This window comes from Porites lutea, chromosome 5 (assembly GCF_958299795.1).
Source record: "Porites lutea chromosome 5, jaPorLute2.1, whole genome shotgun sequence".
Taxonomy (NCBI): Eukaryota; Metazoa; Cnidaria; class Anthozoa; order Scleractinia; family Poritidae; genus Porites; species Porites lutea.
In genome coordinates, this window is record NC_133205.1 from 28,995,123 (window position 1) to 29,015,489 (window position 20,367).

The 20,367-nt window shown below is 40.8% G+C and overlaps 1 protein-coding gene across 1 annotated transcript; it reads right to left on the minus strand.

Annotated features, from left to right (window-relative positions):
* Positions 1-7,929: 7,929 nt before the first annotated feature.
* Positions 7,930-18,728, minus strand: LOC140937459 (uncharacterized). The gene is made up of 3 exons (XM_073387026.1): positions 18,654-18,728; positions 10,858-11,800; positions 7,930-10,309 (listed from the first exon to the last, which is right to left on the minus strand). Exons 2-3 carry the CDS (start codon positions 11,680-11,682, stop codon positions 9,851-9,853), a joined length of 1,284 nt encoding a protein of 427 aa, XP_073243127.1. The 5' UTR covers positions 11,683-11,800; positions 18,654-18,728; the 3' UTR covers positions 7,930-9,850.
* Between the last annotated feature and the right edge of the window lie 1,639 nt (positions 18,729-20,367).

A 20,367-nucleotide genomic window follows, 5' to 3' on the forward strand; every position in this document is an offset into this window, starting at 1 on the left:
TGAGGGATATTTTTCCCCCAGGTATTTCCTTGCAAGATTTTTTTCCCTCGAAAACAGTCTGCAGGATAATGTTTTAAACAAATCGCCCATACCACCGCACCCCCCCCCCCCCCCCCCCCCCGCGTCTTAAGTCAAATGGTCAGCCCCTAAATAAAAGAAGACGGACAGTTTTCCTTCGCAGCTTGAAAAATTCTAAAGGGAATGAATTGACCTTGGCCAGCTTTGACCTGCAACATATTTGTAAGAGAGTCGTCTGGTAGCTAGGCCCAGCGGGTTTTATTCTCACCTATTCAGTGCAATTAAAACAATCCCGGCGTTACTTTCAAAAGAGTGTAGTGGACTCGGCGAATCATTGATTCTGGCTTTTCTTCATTCCCGTCATATTTTTAAGGAAGGGTTTCTTTTAAAAAATTCCTTTACATGACAGCGGTATATCTCGCTCTTATATCTTTAGTTTGCTATTCCTCAAAACGTATTTTACAGCGTCTTAATTATACCCGTCAGCTTTCAGTAATTTTATAGGCCTTGCGTTTTATCGAGAAATACGGTAACTTTCTCAACGAAACAACCTGTGAAGGTAAATAAAGTGACTGACTACTTGACTGAATTTGAAGGGAGTGCCATACGAGGATTCGCTTTTTGATGTAACAGTACAGAATGGAGAAATCAGTTCGAGATTGACAGTTGCGCAGAGCAAACGTGCCGAACAAGAAGAGAATGTGTCCCCAACCTGAAATCAGCTTTGGCAAAAGCGGAGTGCTACTCAAATTCAATCTAATTTTAGGTTAATCCTTTCAAGAATACATCAAAGACGATGTTAACAAGCTCTCTAACTGGGTTACCTGTCACATTAGTATGCATTACATAAAACTTTCAACTTCTTACCTGATCAGAGGGTTAAAGAAGTGGGAAGAGGAAAAAAGACTTTCGTAGACGACAAAATGTTAGATCAAAATGTGCGGAGCACCTTTCGAGCGGTAGCGGCCACTTGGAGGTTAAGTATTTTAGGACGAACGCCCCGGGAAATTTTAATGTAACTTGATGGTCCTGAAAAATTGAAAAAAGCATTTAATGAGTGCATTTTGAAAGACAAAAGGAAACAATTTTAACCACGAACGAAGTTGGCCAACAACAGTGGCACCTGGACGTAACTTTCCTACATCCATTCTGTATGTTTGCGTTTATCAAAAAAGAAAAAAAGAAAAAGTTAAAAAAATTCATGGGACGGATCTATTATTCTCCTTGAAATGAGCCTTTTTTCTTGTGTGTGGCCGTCGCTTCCGTGACAACCGGGAGGGCGATTTTCGCCGGACACCGGAGCTTCCGGGCACCCTGCCCCACGGACCGTCGTGAACTTTAGGGATTTTAGAGACTTTTGTTCTTGGGCCATCGTAGTTTGATCAAAAATAAAACACAAACAGCGGTGATAAACATTGTGAGTTTTCGCATTTTTATAAACTTTCCGTTTCGTATGCTATTCAACATACATTTTCAAAAATGATCTAAAGCGGTGACCGTTGAAGAAAATGATGATTGGGGGTTTTCACATAACGTCACCAAAATCCAAACTAAGAAACTATCGATTTCTCTGAGTTTTACTTTCTTCAGGTATTACAGCACCTGAAAACCTTTTTTTACAAAACTTTTTGGTTCCAAAGGGTTATTCATATCAAAGACGCTTGAATTTTTCAGGCTTTTGGAGGGGGGTGAATAGACGAACGGATCGGCGGATTCTGAAATATTTTTGCCCGGATTTCGGACTCAAAACGAGATTTTAACGGATTTCCGGATCCTGCAATTGCAGCGGATTGAGGATTCATCTGTTATTTGGGCCCGGATTTTGGACTTTGCGTGTAATTCAAATATTTTTGCCCGGATTTCGGATTCACTGCGAAAATGGAAGGGCGGATTTGGTTAATAAATCATAAACGGATCGGCGGATTTGCATACCCCTCTTCATCCCCCTCCTTTTGCGTGACGCGGCATTTAGCTGGCGGCCAGGAAAGCTCTTATGTGGGTCTGAACCGTTCCTTGTCTTAGAATAAATATTACTTTAATCTTTATGAGTTCCTCAAGCGATGAATTATCGCATAAGTAGGAAAACTCAAGACCAGATGTTTCCTTTGGTTTTCTGGCGGCCATATTTGTGCCCCTCAAAGGGACACCAACATGGCGTCTCCATACAAAGCCTTATAAATTTGGGTAAAAAGTTTTTCCAAATATTTCACAAATGAATTATCACACAGACCTGATTCGAGGCGAGACTTTTTGTATATCTATCTTCTTCCATTTCCCCGATTCTGGACGTTCTGTATTGACTAGTTTGCATTTTTATTTTTGATGGTGTGACAGTGAAATCACAGAATATATTCAAAAATTACAAGGGGTCTAGAAATGAGATTAAGAATAATGAATACAAAAGGCAACAGCTAATGAAGCATCAGCTTTTCACTGCTGATGTTGACATTAAAAGCTGGTTTAAGGTCTTGAATGAACAACGTTTTTTTTTATGTTACAATGATAATCCGTTTTACCAGATGCTGAGATTTCAAAGTGATCCCATTTAATGTTATATCCGGTGGCAGTGACATGGTTAGCAATAGCTGAAGAGTGATCATTTTTTGTTAGGGACTTGAAGTGTTCAGTCTTCCTATCATGGAGGCGTCACTCAGTTTTACCGATGCAAATATCATTACAATCCAAACAACAAGCTTTGTAAACGACTTTGGATCTTTGAGAGCGATTAAGGCGGTCCTTGTATGGAAAGAAAGATTTAGTACGGCAGGTGTTTTGAAAAATTATCTTTAAATTTACACAAGAGTAAAACTGGTAAATACAAGATTTTAGGCGTTTAGAAATTTGGTTGCTTTGAAGACCTAAATAAGATAACAAAACAATAACATCCTTCTTGGGAACCATAGGAACAGAAACATCTCGCTTGTTACGCGTTCGTTCCAAAACTCCACATCACTGATCCTCACTTTTGAAAATGTATGTTGAATAGGATACGAAACGTTAAGTTTATAAAAATGCGAAAACTCACAATGTTTATCACCGCTGTTTGTGTTTTGTTTTTGGAGAATTTTTCCGAATATTTGAGTTAATCGACAGGAGTGCCTACTCAGTCCCCTGGACTCACAAAATCCAAACCGTGCCAAATTTTATACACAGTTTTAGGGGGGATTTAATCCCGAAGGGGATACTTGTTGTCTCGCCAAGGTAGAAATTGCGAACTTGGTCTCTCTTTTAGTGCTCACGACAGAAGGCCTGCCAATGACATTTACCATAAAGGTATCGCTTAATTAGGCCCAGTTCAAACGTCGATCTTTTCATGTACCGAATCTAATCCCTTCAATTTAGTACATGAAGAGATCTACGATATGTCCTGAATTTGGGTTGACCCATGAATTAAGATCGAGTGGCCCACGTGGGAATTTCGACTGTGGAGTGCTTTTGTTTCAAACGTCGAACTTCTCATATGTCGAACCTAATGCATAAATTACTAAAATTTATTTCACTCGTAAACATTTTAGACCATTGTACATCATGAAAATGACTTGAGTCCGACTGACTAACTTAGACGTCTGAATGAACCGTCGAACTTGTATTTTGTATCAGTTGGCTTGGATCGACCTAAATAGGTATTAACTGAAATTGAGTACATGAAAAGATCGACGTTTGAACTGAGTCTTACGGTTGTGCGTAAAGAAATATCAGTACAATAAAAAACATAAAAGACAAACAAACAAACAGATGTCGCCTATGTTGGGCAGGAGAGAGGTTGAAGCTACGATCTCCTTTAGGGTTCAAATAAAGCTTGAGCCACACACAGATTGGTCCCCTTCATGGTTTTGACCTTTACGTCCTAGGAGTAACCGACAATAATTTTCCCCTTACAATTTTAATGATAGTCAAAAGAATAAATCATGAGAATTAAGTCACCCTTTTCGGACGGCTAGGGTCGTGTACGACCCATGTGGGACGATGTTAAAACATTCCTCCTTGGTAATCAACAACGTCAGCAAAGATATATCTTTCCAGCGATACCTCGTTTTGGATATTCTGACCAATCCTGAGAGAGTTACACTCCCAAAGAAAGGTAACTTTTTGTAAAAAAATCCGCTGCCAATTTGGCTGCGTACATACCAAGTCCAAATTTTGGCTTTTGTGCAGGCGTGAAAAACAAAAAAGCTGTTTAATTACGTCAGGTTAGTCGGAAAATATGCCTTGTTTCTTGCAAAACTCGTTTTTAGCCATTCTTATGCTAATTAGCCAAAAACCAGTCCAAAGAAGAGGAATGGGTGCAAAATAAGGTTTTCTCGCTACTCGCCGGCCGTCACCAAAAGGTTAATAGAATGATCATCCATGGAAAAGTGCTTTGATCTTTAAACAAATTCTCTTAACTACAAATTTTTTAAGGAAATGTATTGATATCAGTCTGGAGAATTTGTGTGAGGATATGGGGACTTAGAGGGTTAATTCTATTTTTCCGACAAGCATCCGCCGGCCCCTTCTCCCTCGCATCCCACGGGTTCAAAACTGTAGTGATTTTTTTAAAAAAATGATTCCGCCCTGTGTTTCGGTATTTTTAATGGACGTTCGCGCGGTGATCGCTTTATTGATGGTTGCGATCAAGAGGTCAGGTCGCACATATGACGAAAGTTCTGTTGAGTAGTATTATGCTACGACGGATCCCGCTGTTTAATAAAAATCAGTAACTATTCCCGTCTTTAAAAAATGAAAACAAAAAAGGTGAATTCGAAATCGTAAGATCATCTCTCAGCTGGAGAGCCGAATTTTTATGCTCAGATCCTAGGTCGTATGACTTGACTGCCTAGTAATGAATCCGTCATTGACTATGTGCAGTTCTACACAAGCGGCCAAGCACAGTATCAGTATGGCTACTATTTGAGCTATTTTTGAAGAACGCAAAATAAAAAATAAATATCAACTTAGCTTATTACGAAACTTATGCGCGCCCCGATGATGATGTTTGGGATGCATGCTTCCGAAAAAAATGTCTTTTATTAAGCCGGCTTAAGTCCTATTTGCCGAAAGTCTGTACCAAGCGGGCAGAGGTTTCTTTCTGACATGGCTTTAAGCATTTACGAAGTCGTTTGCGTGGCATGTTAGTCCGGCGTAGTTGGTTTGTTTACGCCCCGAGAGAAACTACGCGACTGACAAACCATGCAAACGACTTCGCTAATGCTAATAGCCATGCTTGCCAGAAAAAAAAAACCTCTGCTCATCCGCGGTAAACGTCTGAGTAGTGAAAACCTTGCTTGCTAGCAGAGGCCTCTTTTCCCTCGAAAAATATATCCAGGGAGTAGAGGCCTCTGGTCCCTCTGCTAGCAGAGAAGAGGCAATGAAGCCCCATACCCCTGGGAAATACGAGATTGTTCTTTTGACTGGGAGAGGTGCAGGGTTGTCAAAGGTTTAGGACAACCTGAATTTTACCTCTTAAAGGATTTTGAAAGTGATAAGAGGAAGGATTTATTCTGGGCTGAACAGTACAACACACTAATAAAACTATCCGTCAAGCATTTACCTTGCCCGCCTGCAATATGCAAAAATTGAGGAAAACCATATGACCCCGAGGAATGAAAAAATACAGCAAATCATTGCTTGTTATTTAGCCGACGCGAAGCCGAAACTGGACCACACTCTGTTGTAACTCACCGCACCTGCGGCTTCGAATCGCATTTTATGTTTGACAGAGCGGCAAACGGAAAGCGCGGGAAAGAGCGGGGCGGAGGGAAGGGTGCAGGAAGCACGTCGGAGAAGAAAAGATCTGAAAGCGTGAGAGAATGCTGATGAAAAACGTGTTTGGGCAAGAACCGGCAATCCAAAAGGAGCTCGACCATTTGCTCTCTCATCTTATTGCATCAAGTGAAGGCAGTAAGCTCGCGTAAAAAAAATGATAAACAAATAAATAAGGCAATTTAGGGAGCCATTTTAAAGGGGTTTAAAAAAAACACGTCCGCAAAGAAAACGGAAGTTTGAGATGAGTGCGGCTGATGCTGGAGCGGAGGATGAGAAGCAATTTCCTTGATATCGCTCCTATAATAATTAGAAAATTGATATAAAAAGCCGGCTTGGTGGCCTTCTATTAGCATTCATTCTCGGTCCAGATTTCGTTACGACCACGCGACCCGAATGACACGCTGGTTCTCCGGTTGGGACAAAAAACCAATCAGTATTCAAATGTAGAAAGGCAGGCTACATATCTTACGTTGTGGCGCGTAGCACCAGTGAAACAAATAAAGAAAAAAGAAAATGTAGTGAGAATTCAAGAGCTTTCCAGTGAGCGCTTAGCCGGCTACCACACATGGCATTTAAAAAAAAACTCTTTTGACCTCTTTCGCCATTTTTGAATTATTGTTCCCGTCAGCTAGGCCTCGTAGTTTAGTCTGTACACCAACATAAGATCCGGAGGCCGTGGTTTCGAATCCCACCGAGGTCAAAATATTTTTTCTTTGCTTCGTGTGTTCCCCATAATTCCCGGCTTGACAAAAGCTAACGCGCAGCGCTAGCGGGGTTTATGGGTTATTCGGTGAAAAGGCAATTAATGCTAGATGTTTTTTCGTATCTTGCGTTAAGGCAGCGAAACGCGCTGTTTCATACTTCATCGCTCTCATTCATTCAGTCTTTTAATTTGTCAAATGTTGGCGTCTTTATTTTTTTAATTTTTCAGGGGTTGAACTCTAAAGGGCTGCATGTAAACATTAAAAGGAAAAGGAAATCGTCCTCCACATATTATCTTTCAATAAAAGTTTTTTTTTGTGACTATACAATTTTTTTAAGCTATGTCAACACAATCATCGTTCTGAAGCTTTTGACCCAGAGGGCCTGGTCACAGTGGGTTCCAGTCCTCGCTCCTTCTCATTTACTTCCGCTACAATCGCGGTCCGACTGCGACGAAGAAAGGCGGCAAAAAAACAATCCGATATTTGACGATCCACTTTTTAAGACCGGAGCAGTGAAGCTTTTCTTCCTTACAGAAATCGCACCAAAATCACCGTTATATGTGTGAACAGAATCCCTGCAATAAGTGTTACGAAAATGAGCAACCATGCTAACCTGCATAACAGGCGCTTTATGAGCCAAGCGAGGCGAACGCGACATTTTGCGCGAAGCGCGAAACGAGTGCGAGGCGCGAGACGGGGGGAGGGGATAATTTTTCCTCTCTTCTCTTTTCGAGCTTCGGGCAAAATGCCGCTTTCGCCTCGTTTCGCTCATAAAGCGCCTGTCGTGCAGGTTACAAGCATGCAAGCAAGAGCTATCCCGGCGGTAGCTGGTGTAAACACAGCCTTATTAAGCATGAATGAAGAAAAAAAAAGCACTTTATTTGAGTGTCAATGTATTTAGCACTAAAGCACTAATTACGTCTCCTACCGGTGATGGGACCGCCATTTACGTGGTCATCCGAGCCACGCGAGGGTCCAGCCGTTAAGGCAGTACCTTCAATTCTCAGTCATTTTTAAGACCCTGAGTATTGGTCCGGTCCCGGGAATTGAACCGGCGATCTCCCGCTCTGCGATCAAGCGCTCTGCCGACTGAGCTAATCCTGCCGCGGAAAAAAAGGCCCAAAAAATGGACTTCGAAAGGCCATAAGCAAAATAACATGGCTTCCATTTTCGGAATTTCATGAGAAAATACACCATCCATCAAGGGGTATTGACGTGAAGTAAGAGAGTATTTATCTTATGTAAGAAAAATAGTTATCATAAATATTCTAAATATATTATGCAAACGATCAATACTACACGTTTTCTCGTGAATATCTACGTTTATCACAAGGATTTACTCATGCGGAAATGTTTTATTGACGTTTAATAGAGGTTTTTCGTAACCATACACTTTTTGGTAAAATAAGTGCAGACTATAAAGATAAATCTTCGGATTTTCATGAGAAATACACTACCCAGCAAAGGGTATGGGAAAGTAGATTTTAATGATATGCAATAGAAAAATAGTTACACTTATCATAAATATAATATTCTAAATAAACGAAAGAATCAATACTAAAAGTTTTCTCTCTTTTCACCGTCAATTTATCGGCAATGATTTACTTATGCAAAACTGTTTTCTTTACAAAAATATCAGTAAATCCTGATTCTCTGACTCGGTAAAGTCTACGGCGCTGGAAAAATAGAACATTTAACAAACTTTTCACATTTTAGTACATTGAACAATATCATATACACTTTCATGTTTCATCACGTATAATAATAAAGCTAAATAAACGATATGGTGTCTAACAGTAATTAAATCTCTTGAATTAGTTAATTAAAAACCCTAGCTGGTTGGGAATATAGAAATAAACTTACCACCATGAGAAAAAATCATCACCCTTCCACTCTTTCAAAGCACATGTGTGAATTCTAGAAATCAAAACCCGTGTCTTTTTGCTGAATGCGAACTTCGTATTTACAATCACAAGCTCCAACGCAGACGTCATTCCTGTCCCACGTAACCGCAATGTTCATAGTTTTTTTTTTTTAATTGACGAATGTTTATTTCAGGAGTGTTTATTGTGGCATGACGTATCACAACAAAGATTACGAAACGCGAGCTAGCCACAAAACCACAAGCTTATTAACCGTATTGCTGGCGGATTAGTTTTCTCACGCCTGATTGGATTTTTTTGAAACAATAACATTCAAGATATATTTCTGGTGTTCAAGGTTTTGTTAGTTCGAAAGTAAAGAATATAAATTTCTAAAACTCGTTGCACTCAGAGCACTCGTCGTTTTACTGCAGAGCTATTTCTTTCACATTTTATCCTCCCACAGACGTGCTCAGTTTCACTCGTCACCAATGATTGGGGAGCAATCATAGCGTGACGAGCCAATACTAATAATAAGGCTATGTAATGGAGCAGAAACCTAAGATAAAGAAGACAAAGGTTAAACCTCATATGGGATGAAAAACAAGCCAACTGTCTTTTTCGTGCTATTGTCGCTTACTTTGAATATGCAAACACCTTCGCGCTTGACTTGATAATCGTGTGACGTCACATGGCCAAGAAAGTGGATGAATTGAGCATTGACAAGTCGTACTACGCACGTTAACCAATATAGCCAAAACTAAAAATAAAATATGGTAACTTAAAGAAGTTATTTTTCATATCAGTAGAATTTTAAAGTAACTAAACATCATTATGATTATTCGCTTCAGTAGAATGATTTTACTTAACCCATAAAAAAGTATCTGACAATTACCGAGTAGCTTCAAATAATCAAAAGAAAACGATGTCATTAGAGCCTCATATACAGCGTAGAAGTCCACTATCTATTTCACTGGTTAAATAAAATCACCCCATGAATGAATAAATAGCTTATTCACAAGTTAAGGAGACGTCTTGTACAAGCCTAGTTGCACGCGTTTTCTTCGGGTGTGCGCATATTTCTGCTCGCTTGACCGCCACGTTAAATCCCATTTGTGCTAACTCCTACCCCAAGGGTCTCTACTTCCACTCTCCCCAGTCTTCTTATCTTATAGATTCAAAGATGGCGGCCACGGCAATTGCTTTGTCTCCTCACGCAACGCCGTGACGAGACGAAGAACAACTGCATGGGCGACTAAAAGCACCCTTGCCCGCCCAAAAATACGGCTGCACTGCAGCCTGTTTACGACGAGAATCTTAAAAGAATAAGAGATCCGGCAAAAAGAAGTACCAACTGATTCTTGTTCTGCGTTATGTGGTTCCCGGTGTTCGTTTTTTAACTATATAGCCGTATCAATAGGACTACCCCCGGATGGTATCAGTAAGCATCCAAGCTAAATATAAAAGATACTATAAAGAGCGTTTAACGCCAGCTTCAAGAAATTCATGCACAAAATAGGCTTAACGGGCAAGGCGGCCTTGCTTTTTCTTCCTTTCACTTCCAACGCCACCTCCGCCAAGCTGGCTGCTGTGACACACGTTGCCAACATACGCCACATCGACATACTTTCCTTTCTCTTTATGGATGACGAATCGCACTTTCACATTGCACTCTGGTCGCTTGCATTCTGCGCCTCCTCTGAAGAAAACCGCTGAGTGGATTTTGCGCGAGTTTTCTGATCTCACGTGATTATTTTTGAAGCGTAAACTGCACCATGGGTTGCTTTCTTTAACTTTTTCAAGGAAGATTCTTGTCCAGTCGCCACTCAACAGTCGGCCACCGCTTGGGAAGGTATTAATTGGAATCCTTTCCCAGTCTTCTCGGGTTAATTTGAACCTTGCTGTTGTGCCATCGATATTTACACGAAAGTACTTTTCTTCATTTCCTTCTTCGTCATCGTCGGATGAATCTGAATCAACCTTCAAAGAATTTCAAACCGGTTACTAGTTTGTTTTGATTTTTGTTCGTTTGTTTTTTTGAATGCCAGTAACCAGTAAACGCACAGGCTGATAATGATCCCAACGTAACAACCCACTGAATTCACAAGGTATGTAATGAAAACAATGCAATGAAATGTCATGTATAACCCCATTTAAAATAATCCAAGACCGTCTCGGATTCTGAATTCCACGTTGCTACTGGATTCCAGATTCAGCGGGATTCCAACGGAATCCTTGAGCAAGATTCCGGTTTCAAAAGCCCAGGGGCGCGATCTATTCAACCAAAATTTCCGAAAATTTCAGTCCAAAAATCAATGGATCAGTTCGGTCCAACCGAACAAACGGGTCCACATTTTGAGGTGGACCACTTTTCCCAGCTGGACCTGTTGGAATTTTGGTCGAATGGATCGCGCCCCAGGATTCAGGATTCCAAAAGCAAAAAACTAGTTTTCGGGATTCCGGAATCAGAATTACCTTACATGGGACGAAATGTAATTCAATGCAATATTTAAACAAAACAACTTTACCTTCGAGTTTGCGCCCACAAAAGCGTGATCCAACTTGGCAGGTACCATGATTACTGAAGGCCGCTGGCTTTTCATGTCAACAGCAGCCATATGAGATGGTTGTGGAAGTTGTAAGTGACAGGGACATTGACAGCAAGGCTTAACCTGGAGTCCCATCTCATGCGCTGTTAAAGCTCTATGGGTTCCACTGTATGTTGGTAATCCTTGGTACGGCGAAAGCCCTACACTGGAAGCCACAAGCGCATATGGCATTTTCCCGTAAAAATTCGACCGGTACGCGGGCAATCCCTCGGGTCCACCATTTTGTTGAAGGAATGTTTTTCCATAGTTCTTGTTCTTGCTGTTGTTATTACTATATATATGCTGGGTACCATTTTGAATATCATGACTATTTTCTGCGGCACTCACAGGATAATATTGCCCTTCACGTCCGTTGATCTCATAAATTGGAACCACTGTGAACGCGTTTCCTATCTGTATTTCAGGTGTATCCATGGAAACTGTCGTATGGTTTGCAGTTGAGTAAGTAACGGTAATCTGCTTACTTGGAAACATATCGCCTGATTGGGTAGTCGATACGTTATTGTACGGTGCCAGGCTGTTGGTTGATAGTCTCTCAAGAGAGGTTCTGTCGCCTTTCAAGGTCGTATCGTACTCACTTACTTTACCATGCACTGTATTGTTATTGATAGGAAAATCTTCAACAGATGATTTTGCCTGGCAATGCAACCGATCCATGTCTCCTTGGTCATTACTTTCACCTTCGTCAGAGTCCACTGGTTCAATTTTTGGGCAAACGCTTGTGATGTCGTGTAGTGAATACATGATTGACTTGGTATAGACCAGTCTTATGGCAAAGTCTAAATTACTGAACGCTTCTCTTAAACCGACAACCGCGTGAAGTTTTTAGGCAAACCAGGGCAGGATGTCTTCACCAAGTAAACTAGGAAAAAAGAAGCAAAAAATTATCCAGAGCTGTAAATAAATGCAAAATTTAGATCTTTTTCTCCTTATAATACATTACCTCTTTCATTTACTCACATCGTAAAACTGAACCAAAGTTTATACAATTGAAGGCTTTTCAAGCGTCCTTTAATTTACACCTAGCTCGATGAACCCGACAGTGATTTCAGCGTAATACCATAAGAAAAAGAGTCTCTTTTTATTCGAGCAGAGGAACTCTTTCACACCCAGTCTTATTCAGCAACCAGAGATTAAAGGTTCAAGTCTAAGCTGAGTCGACTTTAATTCAAAAAATGCATGGGTCAAGGAGGCCTCAAGGAGCATTGTTCCCAATCACTAATAGAAGAACTAAATTTAGAAGTCTGTTTTGCATGGCAGACAAGCTAATCGCGCGAACAATTGAAAAGGTCTAGAGCTTTCAAGCGTGCAATCCAAACAAAATCTCTCTGGAAGGAAGACGTACAGCGTGTTCTGTAAGAGTGTCACGAGCTTAGAACAAGGGCAACATGGTTCTCAAGGGAGAAATCTGCCTTGACATGTTCGCGGTCGGGTCATGGATTCATATTCTGTCAGTGACTCTGACTTTTACCTTGAGTCAATTTCAAAAAACCTTTAGAAGTGTGATTTACAAGTGAAGCTATAGTTTAAGAATAGCCACCTTGTGGATGACATTTGATAAAGTTTTACTGAATTGACCCCAAGATTCCCCGATCTCAAGCTAAAATAAACGGGTTCGTCTTCATAGCTGTGACGTAAAAAAAATCTAAATAAGCGCATTGATCTGAAAAAATATGCAATCGTGATCTCGCTGTGTGCCACGAGTTCAGGTCAAGGAAAACATCTAAGTCCCCGAAAGGGACATCCGCCCCGACCGGTCTTTGGGAGGCCGTGGATTCATATCCTCACGGGGACTTTGAAAATATATTGAGGAAACTAATTGTGTTATGCACTAGATTGTGAGAAGTTCTGTTTTCGTGCTTTCGTGGGTGGCTTAGTGAAGAGAGTGAACGGGCTGCCAACTGCGATCATGCCCTCCCTATATCTCCATTATGTCTTTCGTGTCTCTTTTACCCTAGCTTCTCAAAAAAAAGCTTGATCTCAGGTTAAGAAGGGAACTATATTCAGTAAATATGATTCATTCCTGTTTTCGGTGCCAGTACCATTTGTCGGAAAATTTTCACCTTAGTGAGCCCACGACGACCGGAAATACGTCTCTGTCTGCTGGCTATCTGTTGAGCGAGACTAATTTCAAATAACTTCTACAATAAAATTGCCGTCTCCTTCTCATATCACTGCTGAATCAATGAGGCTAAAAACCATGATCAGGGAATCCTCTTGATCAATCCAGGGGATCGGACAAGAAAGAACTGACATCTGACTGCAGTACTGATCGAAAATACAACTTACAGGTTAACTGATCAATGATTAACTCTGCTTAATGTTCACATGGACAGCTTCGATCTGAAGCTTAAAGCTATGAAAGACTCTGTGAATACTATTTTCTACCGTAGACTACATCAAACGTTCCGAACAATTCATACCATCGCCCTAAACAGAACCCTTTTCACGCTGTAAGTGTTCAGTCGCAACTAAATTTTACATAAAAAGCCGCAATGAGTATTGCAACTGTAATCAACAATCATTCTTTTTTCTAGAAATGAAACAAAGTATGGAGGACTTTATTTCCCTCGAACGTGAATACATGGAGGAATGGCCAAACGATGACTTAACCACTCAGAGGTGCCGGTTTCTTCGCCAATGTTTTACCGATGATGAAAAAATCGCCTGCTGAATCATTTTCTAAAGCCAATATCACTGTTTTATAATGCCCAAACGCTTGAAACAGGAATCAGATAGTACAGCGCAATAAAAATGCAGTTTCAAACAAATGAAGGTCGGCTGATTGTTTCTTCAAGGAAATAATACTTCGTATATATAAATAACTCATCCCCAAAAATCACGAAACAAAATTCACTAAAGAATTTATCGCTGATTTAACACTGATGATAATGAATGGGTACTGCCATTTATTAATAACTTTCTTATTATTCAATTTGCTCTTACCCAGTAGTTGTGTCTTCGAGAAAGGCAATGATTTTGCTCGACTACCGCAAAACGCTGCTTGCACACGATGGCTTTGCCAAAAACGTGTCGTAAAAGTGCCAGACGTGAAGCGTATGGGTTGTGATGTTAGGGCTGCAACGTTAAATTTAGAGCCTCTAGAAATATAATCTTTAAAATCCCTAGAAAAGATCCCGTTACGAAATTTTGACCTCTTTCGTTAATTGAGTTATGGGTTGAGATATTTCAAGACTTGGGACGCATGCCTCCTCCACATGACCTCTACATCAGGTGGATCGAGCCTTTAGGGCCATAACTACGCCTATCTTGCGAGCAGAGGTTTCTTTCTGGTATGGTTTTAGCATCTCTTAAGTCGTTCGCGCGGCTTGTCAGTCACGTAGTTGGTTTGTTTACGCGATTGAAAAGCCACGCGAACGACTTTACAAATGCTTAAAGCCGTGCCAGAAAGAAACCTGTGCTCACAGGGTAAGTACATCGAGCGACTCTGCTCATATCATTGTTATCATGAAAGGCAAAAATTTCAAATGTTAATGCTCGGCCTGCCCTGCAAGGGGTAATATTCTAAATGAACTTTAATTAATAGGTCCCCTTGTACAAAGCAAGTAGAAAGGAAACATCAGACGCGGATAGAGTAGAGAAAACGATTACCCATTAAACAATTTAGGTATCTGCCTTCAGGAGAGAATTGATTTCGGCAATTGAGTAAAAATACAATTAACAATTATCTCGCGCCCTGAGTAAACATATACTCGATCATTATTCATCTCCAGCGTGGGAATGCATTCATGAATAGCGCGTCCCTTTACAGGTTATCTAAAGCAATAGCGCGATATACATGAAGAAACTAGGAAAAGTTTGCGAAAAAATGTAGAAAAATGTTTAATTTCAAACGAAATGTTCGATTGCTGTGTTTGTAATTTTAAGCTGGCGCATTCTTGTGGAATGTGATTCCGTGACCCTAGCCTGTTGGGAGTAAGTTCAAAGCCAGCAGACAGTGTCAAGGTTTTGGGTCTTTTTAACCTCGCTGTCCAAATATCATCTGATTCTGAGGTCTTTAAAAAACTACTAACTGGACTTAACGTTGGCATTTACTTTAAATAAAGCATGCAGATATGTTTCGTTGTCGAGATTTGTTCGAAAACATGTCGGGTCCTACAAAAGCGCATTAGTATTTGCTCTTGCATGATCGGCCCACCTATTTCCATTTACGTAACACTGAAATCAGATGAATAACCGAATCTCTGCTTGATGTATACAACGTTTGATATCTCTCAGGCTCAGAGAAAATCATTAGCCATAAAAGTAACACTGGCAATTGACGAGACAAACTTTATAAGCAACAGAGAAACCTAGAAACGCCAAAACCTTACCTTCAAATCAGAGGTGAGCGTCCTTCCACCGGAGTATAATATTACATGCATGAAGTGACACATTATATCACAAGGTTAAGAGTCATCAATGCAGCGTATCCCTGACAAGTCTATGGGAGGGGAGGTTACGGCCGTTTTGGTCCCCCCATTTTTACGTGCGTACGTGCGTAAAATTTACGTTCGCAAATAAAATGAGGCAACGGTATGAAAAGTCGCTCGTAAGCTGGTAAAAGTTGAACCTCGTTCAACTTATTGTTTAAGCTCAGCCCTTTTTATCTTGCCTCTATTTAAATTACGTGATTAAAATTTTTGTGCGTTAACGTGCGTAGCCAAAAAAGCGTCAGTGGAAATCAACCTTGACATAAATTTTGAAAGCAGTTTTCAGAAATGCGACATACCATTTCATTCAGTGGGAAGAACCGGTTTTGCTTCCTGAAACTTTGGGGGTACACCAGGCACGTAAATCCGAGGGTGCGTGTGTGGGAGTGAGGGTACATTTGTGTGTCGTACGTGAGGACCAGGCGTGGGGGCTCCGCCTGAGAAGGGTAACTTTAATTTCCGGCTTCAGGCTGTTGAGTCAGTTTCTTCAGGGTAGGGAAATCATTTTAATTTGTTGTCAAGGTTTTCCCGTGACAACATCCAAGGGTTTAGAAATAAAAGTAGGAGCCCATGGGCTCCTGAAAGAACGTTGATGTGTGAAAGGGATACGTAGCATTTTGATGGAAACTAGACGAAAAGGTACCTTTTTGTCAAAATGGTATGTCTGAAAGGGTAAAGGGAAGGGTTGGAGCTCGAGTGGGAGCCCCCCCCCCCCCCCTTATAAAACTCATGTTCTTCAGTACCCCTCCCCCCCACCACCTCCTCCGTCGCTCCCCCTCCCCCTCGCCCTCTCACTGGGAAGAAAAACGCTAATTCCCGGCCTTTTACTTTCAGAACTTTGCCTCTGACGCAGATCATAGAACAGAGAGAGAGAGAGAGTCTATCAGTGATCTCTTAGTTGAACGGATCATTTGGCTTCTGAAATATTCACCCGTATTCGCTGCAAATCGAGAATGAAAAACCGAGTTTCGAGCAAGGTGGGTTGAAAACGAAGACTGAAGACCAAACAACGGCTGCATCAAAATCTCTTTAAGACTCGGCTCGAAGAGACTATCTGGACTTGAAATGCGTAAGAAACAACAAGATCTTCAATGACCTAAATTATCAACGGATTTTATCGGGGCCAGCCCCCGCTAAAGTTGAAAACGAAGACCCAAAAAGACTACTCAGAACTTTATTGATCACGTGGTAAAGTAGATGAATTACGTGGGCTCGATTAACAGCCGCTGTTCAGGAACAGAGCCCGCGCTCTTCCCCGTCTCTTCTCGGGAAGAGGGACCTTACGAAACTTAACCACGGCGACAGCATCGGGAACGTCAAAAAAGCAATAGGCTTAATGAGCAAAACAACAATTCTGCACGTGCATGACACTTTTTTGTACATTTCTTTGCCGTCCCTGCATAACTAGGACGTGAGTTGACCAAATTTAAGATTACTTGGGAACGGAAACGGCAAGGCGATAAATTCTACCGTCTGTCTGTCAGAACTCGGAAACGGCCACCTCTCTTCAGCTCCAACCCAAATTCGTTCTTTTTAAGTAATTGGGCCCCTTGGGATAATCGCGGAAAAAAGTGAAAGGATGTGAAGTCTATTTTTCAGCGACGCTTTTATGGACGTCGCCGAAGGACCGAGAGAACGGCTGAAATCAAGGCGAGTGTACACGGCGACAAACTGCGTCATCGGAAGCAAAGACTCAGAGCTACGATTTAGCATAAACGAACCTCTTTTGCTGAAGTCTCAAATAAACCTCATTTCAGTTGTATGTCTTGTTTTCCCAATAGAGATCCAAGGGTTTTTTTATAAATTACGCGTACATGCGCGGGAATAATACAAAATTTGGAAGAAACAGTTCTCTGGAGTATTATCACATGACCTGTACTGAGAAAATAAAACATACAAGCTAACGAGGTCTATTAATTACATATTTATTCAATTTGGCTATTTCCTTCGGCTTTCAACAACTTAAAACTCTAAGACACTTAGATGCAAGCTAAGAACTGTCAATTTCTTTTGAAAACGGCAGCCGTCTCAATGACACCGCGGAACAATTAAATAAAAACGCTTGGCCAAGGCACCGTGAAAACAAATACTCTCCTTGATGCTGTTGCTTATGACAGTACTGAGTTATCATGACAGTCAGGAAGGGTAAAGAATATTAAGAAAACGAATTAATTATTACTTACAACAATATTCTTACCTTGAAATGCACATATGTGAAGTAAAAAACTACAGGGCTGTGCGTCAAATGGTTAGTCCTTTAAAGCTTACAACAATATATGACAACTTGAATAAAGCTTTGAATCGTCAAATCTATGATGTCGGCCCGGGCTTGTTTTGATTACAGATCAGTGGTAAGGAAGGAATAAGGAACATAATGCTTATTGTAAGGTCCATTAAATGAAAACTACAGCGTGCGGCAACAAATGATGAATTTGGCATATGACAAATTCACTCTATTTCCATCACGAGATGCAAATAAGTAATTAGGGGAGCAATTAATTATCTTCAATCTTAACGTGTGCCAGAGTCAAACAAAGCCGATTGATGAACTTTGTATCAAGTGTTGGACTTCAACCGTGAATCGAGAAGGGAACCTATCTTTGTTCTGTAAAAAATAATGCCCGGCAACGTACCGATAAAGAACCATGAGCGGGTAATTAACAGGCTTACTCATTACTAAGGTTACCAAAAGAATGCGATTCTGCACGACTCTTCCTGAAACTATATCTGAGACAAGGAAGGCGATATATAGCTACACAAGGAATCGCAATATCGACCTGCTATAGACTTCCTGTATTATCAATGTATTAAAGGAAGTTATTTACAGCCTTCTCGCAGGGCTACAAACTAGTTCTTTTGTGTTCTTGAAATAGTTTGAATCCAATTCGGTTTGATATACGAAGGACGGCTTAGCGCGAGTTAAGGCTTGAGTTAAGTGCTCAACATCTGATTCTGAGATCTCGAAAAAAACCCTAAACGCAATAAGCATTGCTTGAAATTATGCATGTAAAATGTGCCGTTATCACGTTCAGACCTTATAAGCCTAGACGCTTGCTTGCTCTAGTCGTTGTCAATTCGTCACCGTATTTTTTTCTGATTGCACCAAGTCTGATCACTGAGGAGTTTGAGCCGGAGTTTTGTTAAACATTGCTGGCATCTCATTCCAAGCCCCAGAACAATAGTAGCCAGGAACTTGACCTTGATCTATTATTAACAAAAAAAAAAGACCGGGCCGTTTTAAGCGACAGTGCCGACCGAACATATAAGCACCAAAAACCCTACCTTGAAATCGCAGACTTGAAGAAAGCTATTCAGTCCACGCAACTGAGCACCACGTTATTGTGTGTTAGCTAGTGAAACACTACGCATGAGGCAGCAGATCTTTGAACAAACAATTTAACCCGTTCAACAGGATTGTAACGTGGACGTGATTGTCGTCATTTCCGGCTCTCTTCAATTCTCGTTTCCGTAGTTTATTTGACAGTTATTTCAGTAATGCGACACAAAATTTTATTAGCAAGGTATCTGGCGAGCAAGATGAAATCTTGAAGGCCCGCCTCATCCCACAATAGAGCCAATATGTCCTCAACCAAGGAATCAAGCGGTGGTTACTACATAAAACTTACACTGTTCTAGGTAAACTGAGGCCTAAACGCAACTCCAATCTGGAAAAACACAACAGACTCTAATTGCTTTTGTCATCTAGGGAGCTCTTCCGTCCTGAAAATGAATCACGTTTTCGATGACAGGAAAAAAATCCTTGTAAAAATTGGAAAACACAACAAAGAAAAAGTTATCTTATAGTTTTCCAATTTATATGAACTAGAAAACATTTGAAGCATCAGTGGCTGAATGCCATTAAGTATGTATTAGCTATCATGACCTTTATATCAAAATTCACTGCACTTCGAAACAATGGCCAATTTTAGAGGGAACAGATTTTTTAAAACATTTTAACTATGGAAAAAAACTGCGATAGAATATTTCTTGAAATTATTTTGAGAAATTTGGAAAAACCTTAAAAACATGACGACGTTTCGACGATCTCGGACGTCATTATCAAGTCAAAGAAATTAGCTTAAACATGTCCTATAAATAAAAGAAAAAACAATAGATCATTAAAAATAAAGGTAACTAAGTAAGCGAGGCATTTCAAGTACGCAAAGCACCTCAAGTAAGCAAGGCATCTCAAGCAAGCAAAGCCGACCTCAAGTATCTAAAGTAAACTCCGCCGGAGTTTACTTTAGACTCGCCGGAGTTTACTTTAGATACCTGAGGTGCTCTGCTTGCTTGAGATGCTATGCTTACTTGAGGTGCTTTGCGTATTTAAAATTCTTCGCTTACTTTATTGCAAGTAGGGAAAGGCCTGGAACTAGAGGGAGAGTATATGTTGGCTTTACTTGAAATACTTACCAGACAAAGTTTCGCACTTATGGACAGTCTCTCTGCGTATTAAGATTAGGCCTGAGTTTTTTGATCCACAACATCTTGTAAACTGTGGCGATCAAATTTTACGAGGCACTTCTTTAGAACGTGAAATTGACCGGCATTCAGAAGAGTTTTGTCATCGTGAGCTTCTAAAACCCCCCGGGGGGGGGTACTCGATATATCCCAGGGTGGGGAGGTGCGGCGCGGCCCCTCATACCCTGACCCTGTTTAAGGGACTGTGCAATAATTATTAGGAGGGGGGGCTGAAAAACTAGAGTTATCTAGCAAAAACTTAGAATGCAGTACCCCCCCTCCAAAACAAAAAAAATTAGTTCTAACCCCCCCCCCCCCCCCCCCTCTGTTATGTTAAAAATAACGTCGCACCCCTCCCACCACACTGGTAAACTCAAAACTGGACTGAGCTGCCATCACAGCTTCAATAATGACAAACGTTATTACGTAACATCTAGTATCGAGAAGGATATTGATCGCTTGATTGAAGATTTAGACAAAGCTTTTGCTAAGTACCGGGGTGCTTACCACATTGGCTCAAAATATAACACTTCTG